This window comes from Platichthys flesus, chromosome 10, assembly GCF_949316205.1.
Source record: "Platichthys flesus chromosome 10, fPlaFle2.1, whole genome shotgun sequence".
NCBI classification, from domain to species: domain Eukaryota; kingdom Metazoa; phylum Chordata; class Actinopteri; order Pleuronectiformes; family Pleuronectidae; genus Platichthys; species Platichthys flesus.
In genome coordinates this window covers 1,311,546-1,329,621 of record NC_084954.1, presented here as the reverse complement: position 1 = coordinate 1,329,621, position 18,076 = coordinate 1,311,546, and the positions used below count along the sequence as shown (strand labels likewise).

Here is an 18,076-nt window from a genome sequence, read left to right as displayed (position 1 = left end):
GTAAATTAGATTAAATAATTCCAACTGTATGGTTACAGCGATATCTGGTCACACAGCCACATGGAGGCTGGCTGCACCCGGACACTCTGATGTTGTGGTTACTACACTGACTCCGGTTGTTAACCAGGAAGCTGGCTGGCAGTCGCCCATGCCCTGGTCTTGTGAATGTTTACTACTCTACTCAAGACGATTTAACCTTTAGTGATTCAGTAGTGTCCATGTTTGTCTTTGCTCGTGTGTAGTCCTCTCTGTCCCGGGGACCCCCCCTGAGGAAGCTGTGCCCTCCTCGTCTTCCTCTAATCGTCTGGGAAGGAGTAGCCCTGCCAGCGGAGGGGTTTATATAATCCAGCACATCTTACCGAGACCCTGCCTGTCCTCTCTGGTTTAAGTCTGACCTGTGACGGGGACTGACCCAGGAGGAGGATGGAGGTTTGTGCATCATGATGATGTGCTTTTGGAGTCTGCTGAGCTGACAGCGCAGAGGATACAGATATACGCCCACCTCTGCTGCTGCTGAGCAACTCAAGGAGGAAGTAAACTGAGAGAGATAATGGAATTTAAGAGGAGGAAAAACCCAGCAAAGCAGATTCCTCCATTAAAGGAGTGAGGAGCCGTGGCAAACCTCCGCCAAGGCCCCTCAATTCAATCAAACTGCCACAAACCTCACACACTCATAGAGAGCACTTCCCTGAATGTGCCTAATTTCTTTTCATCAAGATTAAGAATTAATCTCTGACTCGCAATGTTAATGAAAGTGATGGAAAAATTCCTGGATCTGCTCCAAAAATGTACAGAGTTCTTCAGTGACTCAAACCACGTCATTCCACAAAGAAGTTCCTTCTGTAGTTTTACAAACAAAACAACAAACGGACAGAGTTGAAAACACAGCCTATTTGGCAGAGGGAAAAAAGAGAAATATTAAAAAGATATGCACCGAAACAAGAAGGATGAAATGAAGCACATGCAGGTGAACAGGGTTTGTTTTTGCAGAGTTGTGGACTGACAGTATAAACTGAAACCAAGCACTCATATCCTGAATGCCCACGTTCTAATAAGTGATAACATCCTCTGCATGTATTAAGAAATGATAGAAAGCGAGAGAACAGGAAATCCGTTTTCAAAAAACAGCGGAGGTTGAGCTTTTGAACGTGTCCTAGAAATAAAAGGAATCTGTTGTATGGTTCTGTCTTTAAATCCAGCAGCAACATTCACACAGCAGGAGCTTCAAACAACACGTCGGGGGGGAATCTAAAGAAAGAGTAAGTCCCTGCAGACTGTGAAACAACAATGTTCACTTTACAAATGGTACATGCAGCCTTGAAGCCGCAAACAAAAATAGAAACAAGAGTGAAAACAATAAAAGATCTTTATATATATATAACGCTGACCTGGTTCTCTGAATACTAGTGTGAACCCTTCCCAGCTGAGTTGAGCCCTGGGGCCGTCTCAGACACTGACAGTCAGTTGATAAAGATATAGCACGTCTCGCTGGCTGTTATATAACACTGAGAGATTAGAGGTGGACGAGCCCGTGAGTAACAGACACCACAACAGGCCGTCATTGTGTGGCATACCTGAAGGCCGTGCATGTGTTATGGTCGTATGAGGTCGACAGTGGCTCATTTCATTTATTAATTCAATCTTCCTGGTAAGAGGGTTAACGCGGGGGGGATTTTGTTGTTCCTCACAGAGAGTCCAGTGTTTATCTGCAGCTCGAGGTTCACAACAGACGAGAGGAAGAGGCCGACCTCATCCTGGTTCTTCCACTTGGTCTGCGTGGTCCAGTCTGGGAGTGGGAGGTTTGGTTGTTGTTGAAAAGATAGAAACACCTGTTCATGTTTCTCAGGGGAAAATGTTGTTCTGGTATCAAAACTGAAACCACAACAGTAGTTTTTTTTAAAATCAGATCAGTGCATCGCTGCAACTGATCATCCATAAAACATCCTCTGTGACTTATCATATCATAGACCAGGTACCAAGCTGCAGATCATGTGATCGACATCAGTGCTTGATCCACGCGTCTCAGGCATGTCCTGAACACGTGAGGGGAGCCGGGCTCCAGCGTGTTGTCTCCTAATGCCGGATGTGGTTCACAGAAAACTGATCATTCACCAGTTTGAATATCTTATCTGTCGAATATGACACAAACATGTATATCTACACCACTTCCTGTATCCTCTTCACAGTAAAAGCACTTTGACTGAATCCTATCGTTTGTTTTACTGAGATGGGATTGTTATTGTAGGGCTGCACGGTGCACGGCTTCATAACGCAGTCCTGGCACATGAGTCACACCAGACACCGAGAGGCTCTGCAGCAGACACGCAGCCGACATGTGTCCTGCGTGAACAGGACACAAGACGCATCCTCACTCAGCCCTCTGAAGGGTTCTAGAGCAGAGAAGTTTGGAAACACAGCGAGAAAGAAAAGAAGTTGCCCACATTCAAGTCCTGATATTTCCTGAACAACTCCACGACCAGCTGTGATAGAAACACATGATGAGTTCTTACAGTTCCACCTCCTCTACAGGAAGTCCCTGCTCACCCATGTTTGTAGTATTTTCTATAACTAAGCAACCAACCGCAGAGTAAACAAATCTACTTCCTGTTTAAATATGAACACATTGTTCAAAATACTGTAAAACAACCTTCACCTCCATCGACTCCTTTCTCCTGCAGAAGCGCCTCACATCCAGAACACCAGCGGGGAACCGAGCCCATGACTTTGAGGTGGTTATCAGCTCCATGTCATGTTTCAGAATGTTCAGTATGCTTCAGCAGGAACACAACACAGTACAGGAGCAGCAGAGAGTGTTTAACACCCAGCAGCGAAGTCCGTTATCCACCGGGTTTCTAATTCAGGATGGCCCGACGCGACTGCTCGGGGCTAAAAGCAGACTTCCAGTGGACCTGCTGGAGCTCTGGAGCCCCAGACTGCGACTGTACTGGGGAGGTGTGAAATGTGCGGAGCCGTGTGAATGTGAATTGAACGTGTGAAAGTGAAGCGGCACGGTGCTGCCCGAGACAGAACGTGTGCCGGCTCGGCCACCGGTAAATACAGTGCAAGAAAAATAACCTGCGCCGAGAACTGAGGGACAATCTGTCTACACACAGACACACACGCTGCTCGTAGTTCGATTACACAACTGATAGTAACCCACATTAGATATCAATTAAAAACACATTAGACAACATTGATTTCTTTTCCACGAGGGAGTTCCTGTGACATTTTTAAATTGTCACTTAAGTAGGGAACCAGGAAGTGGCTTTCCATGGTGAAACTCTCCTCATACTGGGAGGGAACAGGAAGTGGTTTTCCATGGTGACACCCTCCTCATACTGGGAGGGAACCAGGAAGTGGTTTTCCCTCAGACGACAGGTGGAGGATATGTCTGGTTTCTGTCTGGCAGCATTCCTGTCGTCGGCTCTGAACCACGTCAGACCCATACCACACGCTGCCCAGTTCTCTTTGATCTGAATCAGGACATGCCAAATGATATGAAGCGTGATGTGTGACCACACCCCTTTGGCTCCATAACATACTGCTATTTCTTAAAAAGCCCAGGTGAAGTGAAAAATAAACATTCCCCGTTTGAATCCTGTGTCCCTGTTCATTTGTCTTTTATCTATTTTTACATCTAAATCTGTCCTTTCTCTTTCTCTTTCTCTTCATGCTGTACTCAGGGGTGTTTCCTTGTTGTTTTTTTGAATTTTTAACTCCCTCCCTGTGAGTATGAATTCTGACAGCTACAGCAGGCGGCGCACAGGGACGTGAGCTGTCCCATTCATGGGTTCAATCTGCAGGCGTAGATCAGGTGGTGGCGAGACGTCCTGGAGGACAGAGAGCATGTGGTCGTGTTCAGCTCCTAGCTACAGTCACCTCTGGAGCGGTGACGTGGATTCAGGGCTAGTACCTGCTATACGGTTCCCTTTATGAGAAATATGAATGAATGGGTAACTTATTACAATGGGTTATTAAAATTGTCCCTGAACCGGACTCTGCAGATCAAAGATTCTGATATGACACGTTTGCTCTGACCTCTGTAATTGTGGTGATCTTCCTCTCTCTCTCTCTCTCTCTCTCTCGGACTGAAAATAAGTGACTCAAAGTTTCAGTTCCAGTTCAAAGTCATAATGGCAGATTGATGAGGGGATGAGAGCAGATGGAGAGAATCTCAGTGGCTGGTCTCAGACCTTCTCGAACCAGACTCCCTGGTGGCTCCACGTTTACAAGCCATGTTGTGCAGATCAGAATTATTTAAACACAAAGCTACGAGTGGATTTCTGCAGTAGCTTCATGTTACTTTTCGGTTGTCACCCTTCAGTCTCCCACATGATCAACCCCAACGTTCACACACTGGCTTCCTCTTACCCTTGAGCAGTGGCAAGGGCGTGAGCTCGATGGGTTTGCCCTGGGAGCGGAACTGGGACGAGCTCTGCGACCGCTTCTGCTTGGCCTTCCTGACAGACTTCCGTGAAAATCCGTCCACTTTGTCCACAGATGGAGACGTGGTGGCTGCCGAGGACATAGCCCTGCTGGGAGAAAGACACAGAGGAGGGACAATCACATTAGACACGAGCTCTCAGTCCACTGGGGACAGAGTGATGAACCACAGATTTTTCTTTAGCGGTATATTTTAATATATTTTATGATTTGTTTAATTAGAGATGGAGAGAATATTCATGGCCAATAGGCCAAATTGCATTTATGTTGAGATGTATTGATAAACAGATCAAATCGACCTGCGTCTAATGTTTGCTGATATGAATCAATATGAAAAGTTGTATTTTAAAGAATATACAAGGCCGAAAAGATGTGCTTTCATGTTTATAATTCATTTTCTAAATTCAGTTCATATTTATATTTGTTTAAAGGTTTAAGATAAAACTGTTTAATGTCATAATATCATGGCAGTGGTGTTATAACCAGTCCCCGCCCTCTCTCTTCCAGGAGTTATAGTGTCAGTAATTAAAGATGTTATGATACTATTTTACTGGTTCACTTTTACACAATTTCATTGTGTACTATTTAGAATTTCATCTCAATGTTCATTCTGTGTAGCTTCATAGAAATGTATCAGTAAATCATTAATAAAGTAGAAAAACTTAGAAACTCCCAGAATATGTAACTTGTTTAACTCGTAAAATAAGTTTTAAGTCTTTAAAAGACAACATTTCACAATTAAAACACAACCTCATCTCTTCATTGTTATTGCACAAGAAGACTGGTGTATAATAAATTACAAAAAAAAATCCTAAAGTTACATTTTCCTTCATCAAAGCTGAACCCCAACATTTAACTTTTCTTGGCTGCATTTGATTCGAGTTGAAATTCAAGCAGAAGAAACCAAAAGTTTCCTCATCACCGCAGACACATTCTTCAGCCATTAACATGCAGCTCACAGCCCACCAGTTTATTCTGGGTCGTTACCTCATGAGAAGACAAGTAAGAGAAATATATCCAATGAAAAGTGGGACAGCCAACAACAAGCCCGATGACTTGCTCCAGCTTCCTGCAACTTTCTATTAACCTCACAACCACCCTGTGCAGCCGGACAGGCCTCCGCTCAGACCTGGTCACTGTGCACCAACACACCGCCGTCATACCTGCCAATGAACCGTCTCGTTCACACACACACATATAGACAAACACAAACACACCAGCGTCTACCCACAACAATGGAGCTGGCTCGGCAGCAGCGAGCCACAGTGGGAGGAAGCAGAGGAAACGTCCGCCGAGTGTTTGCTGTAGATTACGTGTTAAAACTCAAAAAGATCAACAAACTGGTAACAACAACAATAAGCCGCAGACACCATCACACTTTTTTTTCTGGCGCTCAACTACCGGCGTGCACCACACCCACATGATGTCTTATCTTTCTTCGAGGACACAAAGAACCACATAGTGAACAAGATATTTCATAACCTCAAGTTGCTTTGATCAGACTCTAATGTAAATAAGGTGAAGTTCAATGGGACGTTTACAAGCTGCTGTGTAGATTAACACAACATTTCATATAATCTCAGTTTTTGTTGATATCACATGATCTTAATCAGCAAACTGCACTCATGATGTGGCTCTAAGAATTCTCTGTGTTCTGAGCAGTGAGCACTTACATGGCTTTAAGGCCTTGTTTTTATAAAGCAGAGGTTCAGTCCCTCTGTGACCTTGAGCACAAAATCTCACTGTTAATTTACTAAGGTCGATGTTATGGAGATTTTTATTCAACATTAAACTGAATAGGCTGAATTCTTAATAGATGTTCGTAGAAGCAGAGACCTTTTTAATAAACTAGATGGCAATTTGTGTCATTGCCATCAAAGACTCAAAGATATAGCCAATTTCTTAAATATATATATATTAGCTGATATGTCTGTAAATTCTTTCCTCCCCGATAGTGGAAATGCATCAGCCTCAAACAAATGTCTGTGGTGACAATGTTTTCATAAACCTTAAAAATCCATCATAAGCTCGTAGTAATGGAATTGATCTCAATTTACTGCTTGAATTACAGCTAAATAATCTAAAAATCAATCAATTTATATTCGAATCCTGTAATTAACTACACATCTAGACTTCCACATGACATAAGCAGAAAGGAACAGGACTCTGATGATAAATCCATTCCTCACTAACACTGGTGGACGTGAAGAGATGAATTAGAGCTGCAGCAACAATCATTACATAATAGAAATGTGAATGAGACGCTGCAGGCCGTGCTCTGCGATGGCTGCTTCTCTAATGCTCTGTCAAAGTCACACAGCACGTCCACCAGGCTTTGTGTATGACCGAGTGGACACACAACAACACACACTCAGTCTTCAGTCCACACACACACACACAACGTCCCCTGCCTGAGGAAATGGACAGAACTGTCTGACAGTGAAAACCATTTAGAAGCCAGTGAGGCTGCACAGCTGATCATCCATCCTCACACACGGCAGATTTACCAGTGATTCATGATTCCAGAGAAGCAGCAAGTCCATGTGTGGTTAGAGACCAGCGGGGGGGATGCAACACGACTTGTAAATGGAGGAAGATCGTAATCTGGGATTAATTAACAAGCAGCGTTCCTAAACTATTTCCTCTTAGTAAAAAAAATGAAATGTGAATTTGGTTTCAACGCGTCAGTTCTCAGGGTCATTTCTACATGAATGAGACAAGTGGAGTCAAGCTTATACATATTTAACAAACACACACATGACATCCTCCGACAAACTTCCAGACTAAGAAATTTGACAAATGATTTCCTTACTCTGTAAAGCATACCTCAATATGGCTATGAATTCAATTTTCATTATTATTATATTGACATTTGAACAATGAGTGTTCAAAATAATACTACCTGCCATCTCACACATATGATAGAAAAGATCTCAGTGGACAGTTTTCAATCTGTGTCCTACAGACTTAGATTCACATGTGACAACATCATGTGAGAGCAGGGTGGAGAAGCTCCTCCAGCTAGGTTTAAGTTCTCCAGCAGCCGCTTTGGCAGGTTACTCGCCATTAATCTGAGTGTCCTGCTGTGCTGCCGTTTAGTGGTAAAAATAAAACCGTGGCTGAATAAGAAGCAGCATGGAGACGGAAAAAAAGTAAAGTCTTTTTCAGACTCTGTGGCCAATTCTCCAGAGTTCCTTTGTCGGTGTCTTCTACGCGTTATCCTGGATTTCTACAGACTTTAGTCCGGGCAGAGAAAGTCTGGAGAGACTCCGGAGCGTCTCACTCGGACATTTGTGTTCACACATGCACTTCCTCCTAGGATAGTAGTATATATAGAGAATATAGAGAACCTGTGGAGTTCATTGCAAGTCTGAAAATGTTGTATCTTTCAAACTTTGGCACAATTCGCTGAAACTTACACAAACTGGGTCTTAACTCATCACGAGCCTCAGTGTACAACAACAACAGAAAACTGCAAATTGACACCTCGACACCTGCTTTGTGCTGAGCCTCAGGTAATAAACACAAAGCACAAACGGCTTAAAGTCGAGCGGCTCTGATGAACACACAATGTTTAACTTCTGTTAACGGTCAACAACTAAAGCCACAATTACAGGAGTCCTGATGTTAATTAGGAGCAACAGGTGACATCAAATACCTCATACAACAGAGGGTATTTAATCAATCAACTAGTCCATTGATAACAAATAAACTATTTGTATAAATACTCTTTTAAGTGCTGAATATTTGCAGTTACATCTGATGCAACTGTTATTTCAAGTGACAGTAAATAACAAAGTTCTTCAAATGTCACTTCTCTGGAAAATAAACTCTCTTTGGACATTTTATAGATCGATAACGTGATCAGAAGATGATTCAATAAGGAAAATAACTGTAGGTCGTTTAAAATACAGTCCTCACAGACGTGGGACGTCCTAAAGCAGCTTCCAGTCTCTGCCAGGACGAGTACACACAGTGAATCTGCTTCATTCAGCAACAACCACCCGACTGAGCTGCGTTTCCAGAAGCATCAGAGAAGTTGAAAATCTCAGCAATTAGCAGTGGACTCACGAGTAGCAGCAACACATCAACTCAAAGAGCCATCACTGCTTTTACTCTCTGTACCGGGGGGGGGGGGGGGGGGGGGGGGGGGACGGATCCACTACAGACTTCGCTTACCTCTCCAAAGGGGCACTGGAATCCCCATGTACAACCATCAGTGCCTCAGTTCCTGTCTCCCTCCCTGACGAGCCGCCTAATGACCACAACACTCCGGTGGCACCACAACTCGCGAGGGACGGCAAAACTATGGCGGCTGGTCAGGTGTATTGCGTTCAAGCACCGAAGCCATTCCCCGCCCATGCCTCTTACATAAGAGACCAGATGACATCCACACTGGCTCGTGGGAGGGTGGGATTAAAGAACAAGGAGGACGGAGAGAGGAGGGGGCACAGCGAGCAACGGGGAGAGCCACAGAGGAGGGAGGAAGGAGAAAGGAACAAGGGAGGGAGCTGCCGTTCAACAGGAAGTCAACACAAGCAACAGCCCGGCAGAGCGACAGGAGCTGAGGAAGAGAGGGAACCAGACGTACACACAAACACTAGAGACATGGAGAATATTATCCCTACACATGTTCATATCGGTGAACATTGATAATTAAGAGATAAATGACCCATTATTATTTCTGTTAATTTTAAAGAATGATTTTTAACTCTATGGGCAGAGAATAACAAACAATTCATAAACAGCAAAACACTATTAAATCTGAGGAAGAAGAATCATGTGTTCAGCTCCTCAATGTGTTTGCAGCATTATATCAATGTATATTGGACTTCTTTTTATAATACATTGGAAGACATTGTATTATAAAAGGTTGGCAGATATTCATTGTCCTCAGACACATCTTTAAACCAACTGACTAATTTAAATATGTTAGTCATCATTATCACTGAAGACAAAGAAATAGAGTAAAATAATTAGGTTTTTTATTTTCTTCAAAATATCACTTGGATGATAGTACTAAAAATACATTATTTAACTTGTTACAGATTGACTAATGAATGAATAATAATATTATTGTTTCAGCTCTACACTCAGCAGCTATTAATGAAGTTTAAATATTAATACAACTGAATACAACTGTTCTGAGTCTAAGTCTTGACACTGCCATCGAGGTGTTAATTCAAGTAAATGATACTGCTTGAAATCGACGTGTCCTTTGAATGTAATGCAGAACATCACATAAAAACATAACCTTAGTAATAAACATGTAATAACATTTAAACAAAGAATGTCAACATACGTTATTAACTTTGTCAAATTTAGAGGTTGTAGCCGAGCAGCTGTTTCAAACTGAATGTGTGTCTGCAGGTGTGGCCACTGACGCTACTATATACATATATATATATATATATAGATATAGAGAGAGAGCGAGAGAGAGAGTACACACAAAAAGATGAATATTCAACAGCTCTGTTAACATCCTGTGGTTTAGAGCTGCACAACACTGACTCACTACAGGAGCCAGAACAAAGTGATGTCCATGCCCACCGCAGCAGGAAAATGATAAACACATGGAAAAAAGAGGACAAGCTGCATTTCCTAGAGTTAGTGATTACTGGATAATGGGTCCGGCCATTAATAAGATCAGTGTGAATCCCAGTTCACTGGATGCTGCAATGTGACAGCACGTCTAACTGGTCCCATTTATTCATGGTATAATTATGTCAGTTACAGACGAGAACAAATGATCTCAGCGACTTCCACCACAGACGCACTGGAAGCACCACAGAGCTGATAAGGAGGAGGCGCTTGCCCCCCCCCCCCCCCCCCCCCCCCCCCGCACGTGCCTCCACAGACACAGGAGACTTTGGATGTTCGGATCCCTCAGCTGGGCGATCCGAGGAGGAGGGACCTGCCCAAGAACCTGCCGTGACATTCATAAACCTTGAAGAGGAGCCAGTGCCAAGCCATGGAGTGCACCTCGGCAAATACCATCACATGCAGTGCACAACGCCACACCTGGTCTCTGGCATGCTGCTGGAAATAACACAAGTTTCACCATCAGCTCCTAACTTCGCCTTCCTGTATCCACCATGTCCCTCATCATCCTCCTCCTCCTCATCCTCCTCACTACAGGAGTCAGTGTGATGGAGCTTGGACACAAGGAGCTCTGATGACTTGTACATAGAAACATGAAGCGAGTCCTGTTGTGTGTTCAAAGGTTAGTAGTTCACACGTGAATATCTCCACACAACATTCCACTTGACAGCAACACCAGACTTTCAGTTTTGTGTCTCCAACGTGCCCATGACCGTCCTGGGATCAGCTCAGCCTGGAAGCCTCAGCCCACACAACCTGAGGGACGTGATCATTTGAATGATAATATACAAATAAAGATCATCATCATCCACACATCAGCTGCTGCAGCTCCACAGGAGGCCCCCGGCTGTGTCCGTGCCTGAAGCCGGGAGGGAGCTGGCCATGTTGGGCCTGGCAGCAGCAGAAGATTCAAAACTTGACAGCGCGATACCCACTCACTTAGCGTTAGCCAGCTAGCCGCGTTAGCTCCCACATTTACCGGAGCAAAGCGCCTGAATTGGACGCATTTGCCGGCAGCTGGTTGCCTCCCCGGGACACACGAAACACCAACATGCGATCGAGGTGGAGACAGGGGAGACATTTATTTACCAAATCCGTCCATCTTGACTTGTGAAAACGGCAGTTTAGCTAGCGAGCTAACGTCGGTGCTCCGGCTATCGCGGGTTAGCTCAAGTTGAACATGTAGCCGTAGCTCGTTAGCCGCCGCCAGCTCGCACAGGAAGCGGGTAAAAACACAGCACACGGGTCAAATCTCCAGGTTTACATGTGTGCTAATGAGATCACGTTACCTGGGCGGACTGGGGCGATCCCCCATTATCCCAGAGGTAAATAACAGGCGCAGTGCTAATGCTGCTACCGCTAGCTAGCGCTCACAGACTGACAGAGCGACCGGGGAAACACACACCGAGTCCCGAGCCCGACCAGCTGCAGCCGGCCGCGGGGCTGGGGGCTCGGCGCTCCGATCGGAGTACTTTACCTGGATCCTCTGCGGGTTCGCAACGGAGACGGCGGCGAGGAGCGATCCTATGTCTGGGGGGGAATCTAGCGGGCTACGCGTTAGCTACCTCCAGCTCGGTGCGGACAGCTCTTCCCAAAGCAGCGGCGGAGCAGCAGGAAAAATGTCTGGCCTGAAACAGCCGAACCCGCGAGCAGCGTCTGTTCCTTCCAACGGAATAATCCTCAAACGTCCATGAACGAGCGAACACGGCGGAATAAAAAAGCCTGCGCTGAACGCGTCCACGTCCCGGTCGGTGATGTGCGTGCTGCTCGGCCCCTGACCCCAGGATTTAGGTGTTTTCCTCCGCTCGCGTGTGATCCGGGGCTGTTTCTGTTCAGCCTATTGTCAACACCGCTGCTCAGACCGCGGCACATAACACACACAGCGCAGCGTGCTGGGCGGCCGAGGGCTCAGCGGCCACGCGGATTGGCTGCCGGCGGCCGGGGGCGACGCTGCGATTGGACGGCGGCGGCTGTCAGTCACCGCGCGGGAGGGGAACGAGGCTCAGGGTCCATGAGTTAGGTGGAGGAGGAGAAGTCTGTGTGTTTGTGTGTGTGTGTGTGTGTAGGATTCAAATTTGTTTGGTAAATTTACAGAATTTAACAATTGTTACAGTTCATTATGATGTAATTCGATCAAATTTAGAATACATTTTGTTTTCTAATGTGACATAATCCCAAATTTGTGTATGTGTGTGTGTGTGTCTACAGTTATCAAATCCAATTTTGGTCCAATACCATACGTCTTCAAATGGTTGTTTGTGGGTTAAGACCTGGTTTTACGGGTTATAATTAGGTTTAAATTAGGATTAGTATTAAATTAGGGTCAGGTTAGAGTTAGTCATGGTTCCAGTTAGAATCAGGGGCTAGGGTTAGGGTTAATGAATTACGTCCATGAATGTCCTCACAACTATGGAGAGACAAGTTCGTCTTCCTTTAGTTATCAGGGACGATTTTGGTTTTCAATACACCTTGACGCTCTGAGGACATTTTGGCCGGTCCCCACAAATTGAAAGGGTCTCTTTCTCTCTGTCTCTTTCTCTTTCTCTCTCTCTGTCTCTCCTCTCTCTCCCTCTCTCTCTGTCCGTCCCTCCTCCCTCCCTCTCTCTCTCTCTCATCCACACTGAGTTTGGTTCTTTCTTCCAGTTGATGAGGAGTTTCTGCTCCTTGTTGGGGTCTCCACCTTCTAAGTCAATTAGCCTATAGATAATGAATATCATGATTAGGTGCCTCACAAGTAAAACTTCAATATAATTGTGTAATATGTATAATATAATATGTTTGAGATAACACCTGGTTTTATGATTAGATTAGATAAGTTAAGGGTGAGGCATTTAGCTGTGATGGTTAAGGTTAGGCTAAGGGGACAAGGAATGTGATATGTCATTGAGTTTCATCACAATTATAGAGATACAAGTGTGTGTGTGTGTGTGCGTGTACGTGTGTGTTTGTCTTTTCACCACCCAGCGTGCAGGAATGAGGTTGAACCTGTCTGAGGCCCGGCCCGTCGCCTCCGCACATCTTTGTACTTTCTATCTTAGTGAAGACACTAATTGACATAATACATTCCCTCGTCCCTTAACCCTAACCTAAACCTAAACCTTAACCCTAACCTAATCCTAAATCTGACCCTTGAACTAAGACTTAACCCTCAACCAGCTCATTGAAAAAGTAGATTGATCCATTGTGTGGAAGCAGCGTCAGAGCCGGAGGAAGATGATTTACTGAAACCCGCTCGGTACAAGGTGTCCGGGCCGTCGCTGCTCACGGTTAATTATCAGGTTTAAAGACATCTCCTTTATTCTCACTCTAAGATGATCCTGGTTTGTTACGGTCGGTCAGAATCTGTCACGTCTGCACTGAGGAGGTTTCATCAGGATGTGACTTTCCCCTGTGGAACCTTTCATCCCCATATTCACTGTGATTCTCTCTTTTTTACTGTTTTTTACGCACCTAACAGTGAATATCAGGGCTGCCTTTAAAACTAATGGAAAGAAATAGAACACTGTTGCAAAGGGAAGATATCATTTGCATCAGGTACTGGTGAAGGCTTTTTTTTTAAACTGTATAATATGAGAACTATAAGGAGTCAGTGACAAACTGTTAAAAAGTAAAGTTGACATTTCAAAGGGAGAGCAACAGATTTCCTGCTCTTCAGTGCTCGTCCAGCTGGTGGCGCTCTCTGCAACCCTAGTTAAGACAGACTGATCTTTCATTTCATCCCTGCAGCTTTAAAGACAGATATTACTCACAGGATCCTACTATAACTACTATTACTACTACTACTACTACTAATAATAATAATAATACAAATTACCATTTTGGCAACACATACATCTTTAATTTAAAATGGAAACTCAGAAATATCAGTTGTCACAGTTTTATATCACAGATAAACAGTACAGTAATATTTATGTTTGTATAGTTAGTACAACAAACTGCACTTTACTATATTGTACTTATACAATACTTCATTTTGTTGGGTTTTCTGTGTTTTTCTTGAATCAATTTGATTTGTTTTTTCCAACTTTAGAGGAAAAGGTTTTTTAATTTGTTGAAGTGTTTGTAGAAAACACAAACTTTCAATGTTTTCAGAATCAACCAACGTCCAATCAGCTCTTTGTCTTCTTCTCCTTCTGGTAGCTGTATTTTTTATGAGCTCTGGATTTGAGTCTGAAATCTGATTGGCTCTTCATCGATTCCCTTTTACCCGCTGCGAGCTCCACCCCTCCCGGTTTCCACAGCAGCAGCTGAGCGTCCTCTCCCCCCGTGACCAGCGCCTCCTCCGCCGCGTCCCACTGGAAGCAGCGCACGGTGGAGGCGTGGCCGCCCTTCAGGCTCCTCAGCAGGCGGAGCCCCCCGTCGCCACACTCCATCAGGTGGAGCTCCCCGCTGTCCTTCCCTCCGAGCACCAGCAGCGTCTGAGTCTCCTCCAGCCACGCCCCCCCGACCAGGTAGTCCACTCCCCCCCCGTCCTCCAGCAGAGTCAGGCTGCGGGCGTCTCCGGTGCTGAAGACGGCGAGGGGCTTCTCGGTGTCCAGCTGGCTCAGGTCCCACAGGTGCAGCCCCTCGTCCAGGCTGAGGCACAGCAGCTGAGTGTAGCCGGCTCCGGACCAGCAGAGGGAGCCGGTGGACGAGACGCCGTTACACGTGGCCACCAGCGCCTCCTCCTCCGCGCCCTGGCTCAGGTCGAACACGTTCACCAGGCCGTCTGTGGAACCAGACGCCAGACGGTCTTTGTCTTTGGGGTGGAAGCGCACATGTGTGATGTCATCACTGTGCGACTCAGAGTACGACCCCAGAAGCCCAGCGCCCGGTTTCCTGGCGTCCCAGAACACCAGGTAACTGTCCTCGCCCACCTTCTCCGTGCCGGCACACAGGAGCAAGTCGCTGCAGCTCAGGTCGAAGCTGCAGTAGAGGTGGGACGGGTCACTCTTAAACATCTGGACCGCTTCTGTCCCGGGACGGCGGACGTCCCACCCCCGCAGCGTCCCGTCAGCAGAGCCAGAGTAGAGGAGGTCGGGGGAGCTGTGGGCGAACGTGACCCCACACATCCGGGCGGTGTGTCCCCGGCGCTCCCCCACCCGGGCCAGGGTGTGCTTGTTGTGCAGCTGGATGGTGAAGTTGGAGCAGGACACGGCCAGCAGGTCTGACGGCTGCAGCGCCACGTGCAGCAGGTAGGTGGCCTCGTCTGGACGGGAGCGCCGGGCGAGGGACAGACCTTTAAACTTCTCCTCCACACACTCCATGACACAAACAACCACACTGACGAGGAAGGAGGACACACAACAGGAAGTTAACGACTTAAAGCTTCATGACAGACCGTCCTGATGTGGTTGAACCACAGACGCTCGGAGACAGACGTCCAGGTGTGAGGAGGTGGAGGGACGGGGGGGGGGGGGACTGCTTCTTCAACATGTGATGTATGTTGTTACTGTGTTGTTGTGTTATGTGTGTGTTGTAGATAATATGTGTGTTGTTGTGTGATGTTATGTTGTGACCGTGTTGTGTTGTTACATGTGTGTAGTGTATTGTTGTGTGTGTGTTGTATATACTTTGTGTATCGCTGTGATGTTATGTTCCTACTGTGTTGTTGTGTGTTGTTATACGTTTCTACTTGTCTGGGGGTTGTGTAGGTGTGGGTGATGTTGTGTTATTACTGTGTTGCGTCTTTGTGAGTTGTTAAAGGTGTGTTGTTGTGTATTGTTGGTGTGTAACTCACCTTCTCTGTAGAAATGTCAAGAAACGAAGTTAAAACCAGCGGACACTATTCGGACGCGTCAGTCGCCATCTTTAAAACACACTTTACTCCACCGACACGTAGTTAACGCATTTAACGAGATCAACGCAGTTAACGTTAATTTAAACTCGTCTGATTTACTCTAACATCGTAACCACGTTAATTTTACTCCACGCATGGAGGACTCACTTTGTGTATCAGTATTGTTGTCCGGCTAAGAACTCGCTCTGGATAAGTGGTTCCGCTGTTGCACGGACGTGATTATTATTTATTTTTACTTTCCGCGATTCATTTGTGTACATTATAATTATAATAATCATTGTAATGTGTTAATAAAATAACAATTTTTATTACGTTTACTACATTTATACTTTTTTACATTTTCATTTTTTACGGTGGAAACATTAAATGTTTTTCATAAGCTGAAGTCATATATGAGTGTGTTCTGAATCTGGTTTGCTTTAAATACCCATATAAAAATTTTGTAGGAAAATTGATGAAGTTAAATATAGAAGTGAGCAGTATAAGTTTATTTTTAATTCATCGACCAATCAATTTAAATTCAAACACAAAATCTATAATCTCGGATGAAGGAATAATAAAGGTTTCACTTTCACTCTCTAAAACTCGATCAGTGTGTCCAAAGTCTTAAAGGAAGAATAAAAAACAAACTGACGCCATCGAGGCAAATGGATAAATGGAGTGCAGAGCCTCTGTCGTCCAGCAGGCGGCAGCAGCAGCAGCTCTGTGGCTGAACGAGGCCTGTTGGGATCGAAGCTTCCTGTCTGACCTTCATCTGAAGAGGAGCAGCTCAGTCCCTCACAAACAGGTTCAACCGAACCTCGGCTCCTCAGGACAAAGAGGAACTTAAGGTCAGAACGTTTCAAACCTTCAGACGCCAAGAAACCAAACTGTGACTCGTTGTAGGTTCAGGGTCTGAGGTCAAAGTTCAAACCCTTTCACATGTCATTGATTCACACCCACTGACCACCCACTGACCACCCCCTGACCACCCACTGACGCTTCAGAAAATGATAGAAACCTGCAGGGGACACAGCACTTCTCTCTAATGAGCAATGAGAACAGGCGGCAACGACCTTCTAGTTAAAGGACGACCGCTCTACCCCCTGAGCCACAGCCGCTCTACGTTTCCTCCACACAGGGGCTGCAGGATCGTCTCCTACGCATGTAAACTGCTGTAAAAACAGAGTTAAACAGCCAATCAGAGTCTTCTGACTGGCTGACCCAGGTGAGGCTCAGACGCTGGAGACTCAGTGAGCAGCTGGAACATCTGCAGAAACAACGTGATGCAGTGGTTTCCGCCCTCAGAGGAAAGTTCCCCTCACGCTGTGGAATTAATGACGAAGACTGTTGAGAGAGCAGAGGGAGGAGCGGCCATCTTTCTCCACCTTAGACCCCTGGTCATTACAGGAGTCTTTAGTTTGACAGGTCCAGCGAGCGGCCTCCTGACATGTTGAGATCTGTGTCGTGCAAACAGCTGAGTGGTCCTGAATTTTCCACTTGTCCACAGGTCCACAGAGGAGTCATTAACCAGACGTGCTGTTCTGAGGTGCAGCAGGTGTCTCTGGGTCCTGGTTAAACGTCTTCCTCTCCAGTCAGTTTCAGATGGTGTCTCACTGGTGTCTCACTGGTGTCTCACTGGTGTGTGCAGCTGGAGTCCGTCTCCTCCTCGGCAGCAGTGGCAGAGTGAAGTGGAAAACTGGTCGTCCACTGACAAACCGTCACCACGTGGCCATCTGGAGCGAGTGCAGAGACCACGTCATCCCAAACCCCTCGTGGTCTAATTCAAACACGCTCGGCCACATGTGCCCAGTCACAGGTTGGATTCCGGCTCAGCCCCGGAGGAGAAGTTTGTACCGTCGCCCACAGACTGGGAACCAGCTTGATGTAAAAACCATGATGTGTCTGGTGGATACATCTAGAACATGTAAGCAGGCTAGCTAACAGCTAACTTGAGAATCAGAATTTAAAAAATGGCAGGACAGAATAATTTATGGATCTTGATTAAAAAGCATGTTGAGAGGAAGGCCCGATATTTACCCCTGGGTCCTATATGGTTTTTTATTGCATATTATAGAGGAACTGGGTGAATTCTTGTGAACACCATCAAAATAACGTTTAGTAAATGAGTGGCCAAGCTGCTGACATCATCAGATATTAATCAATCTCTATTTTACTTCCACTCGATCTGTCTGATGCTCACAAATCTCGAAAACTTCACACTTCCTGACAAGGACCCAGTTGGACATACTGTATATTATCTACACCAAGCTG

General features: G+C 45.6%; 2 protein-coding genes across 2 annotated transcripts in view; both read right to left on the bottom strand.

The window, feature by feature from the left end:
• Nucleotides 1-8,809, bottom strand: part of ppp2r5eb (protein phosphatase 2, regulatory subunit B', epsilon isoform b) — a 29,988-nt gene extending 21,179 nt beyond the window's left edge. Inside the window, exons 1-2 of the mRNA XM_062396995.1 lie at nt 8,623-8,809; nt 4,372-4,535 (exon numbers count right to left, since the gene is read on the bottom strand). Coding sequence (XP_062252979.1) covers nt 4,372-4,535; nt 8,623-8,660 — 202 coding nt within the window. The 5' untranslated portion in view covers nt 8,661-8,809. The remainder of the gene's footprint in view (nt 1-4,371; nt 4,536-8,622) is intronic.
• A 5,051-nt stretch (nt 8,810-13,860) lies between these two features.
• Nucleotides 13,861-15,983, bottom strand: wdr89 (WD repeat domain 89). Its single transcript, XM_062398150.1, has 2 exons — nt 15,764-15,983; nt 13,861-15,306 (listed from the first exon to the last, which is right to left on the bottom strand). Exon 2 carries the CDS (start codon nt 15,288-15,290, stop codon nt 14,154-14,156), a length of 1,137 nt encoding a protein of 378 aa, XP_062254134.1. The 5' UTR covers nt 15,291-15,306; nt 15,764-15,983; the 3' UTR covers nt 13,861-14,153.
• Nucleotides 15,984-18,076: the final 2,093 nt, after the last annotated feature.

Excerpts from the sequence above, each read along its gene's own strand:
- wdr89 (XM_062398150.1), bottom strand. The coding sequence starts at position 15,290 with ATGGAGTGTGTGGAGGAGAAGTTTAAAGGTCTGTCCCTCGCCCGGCGC.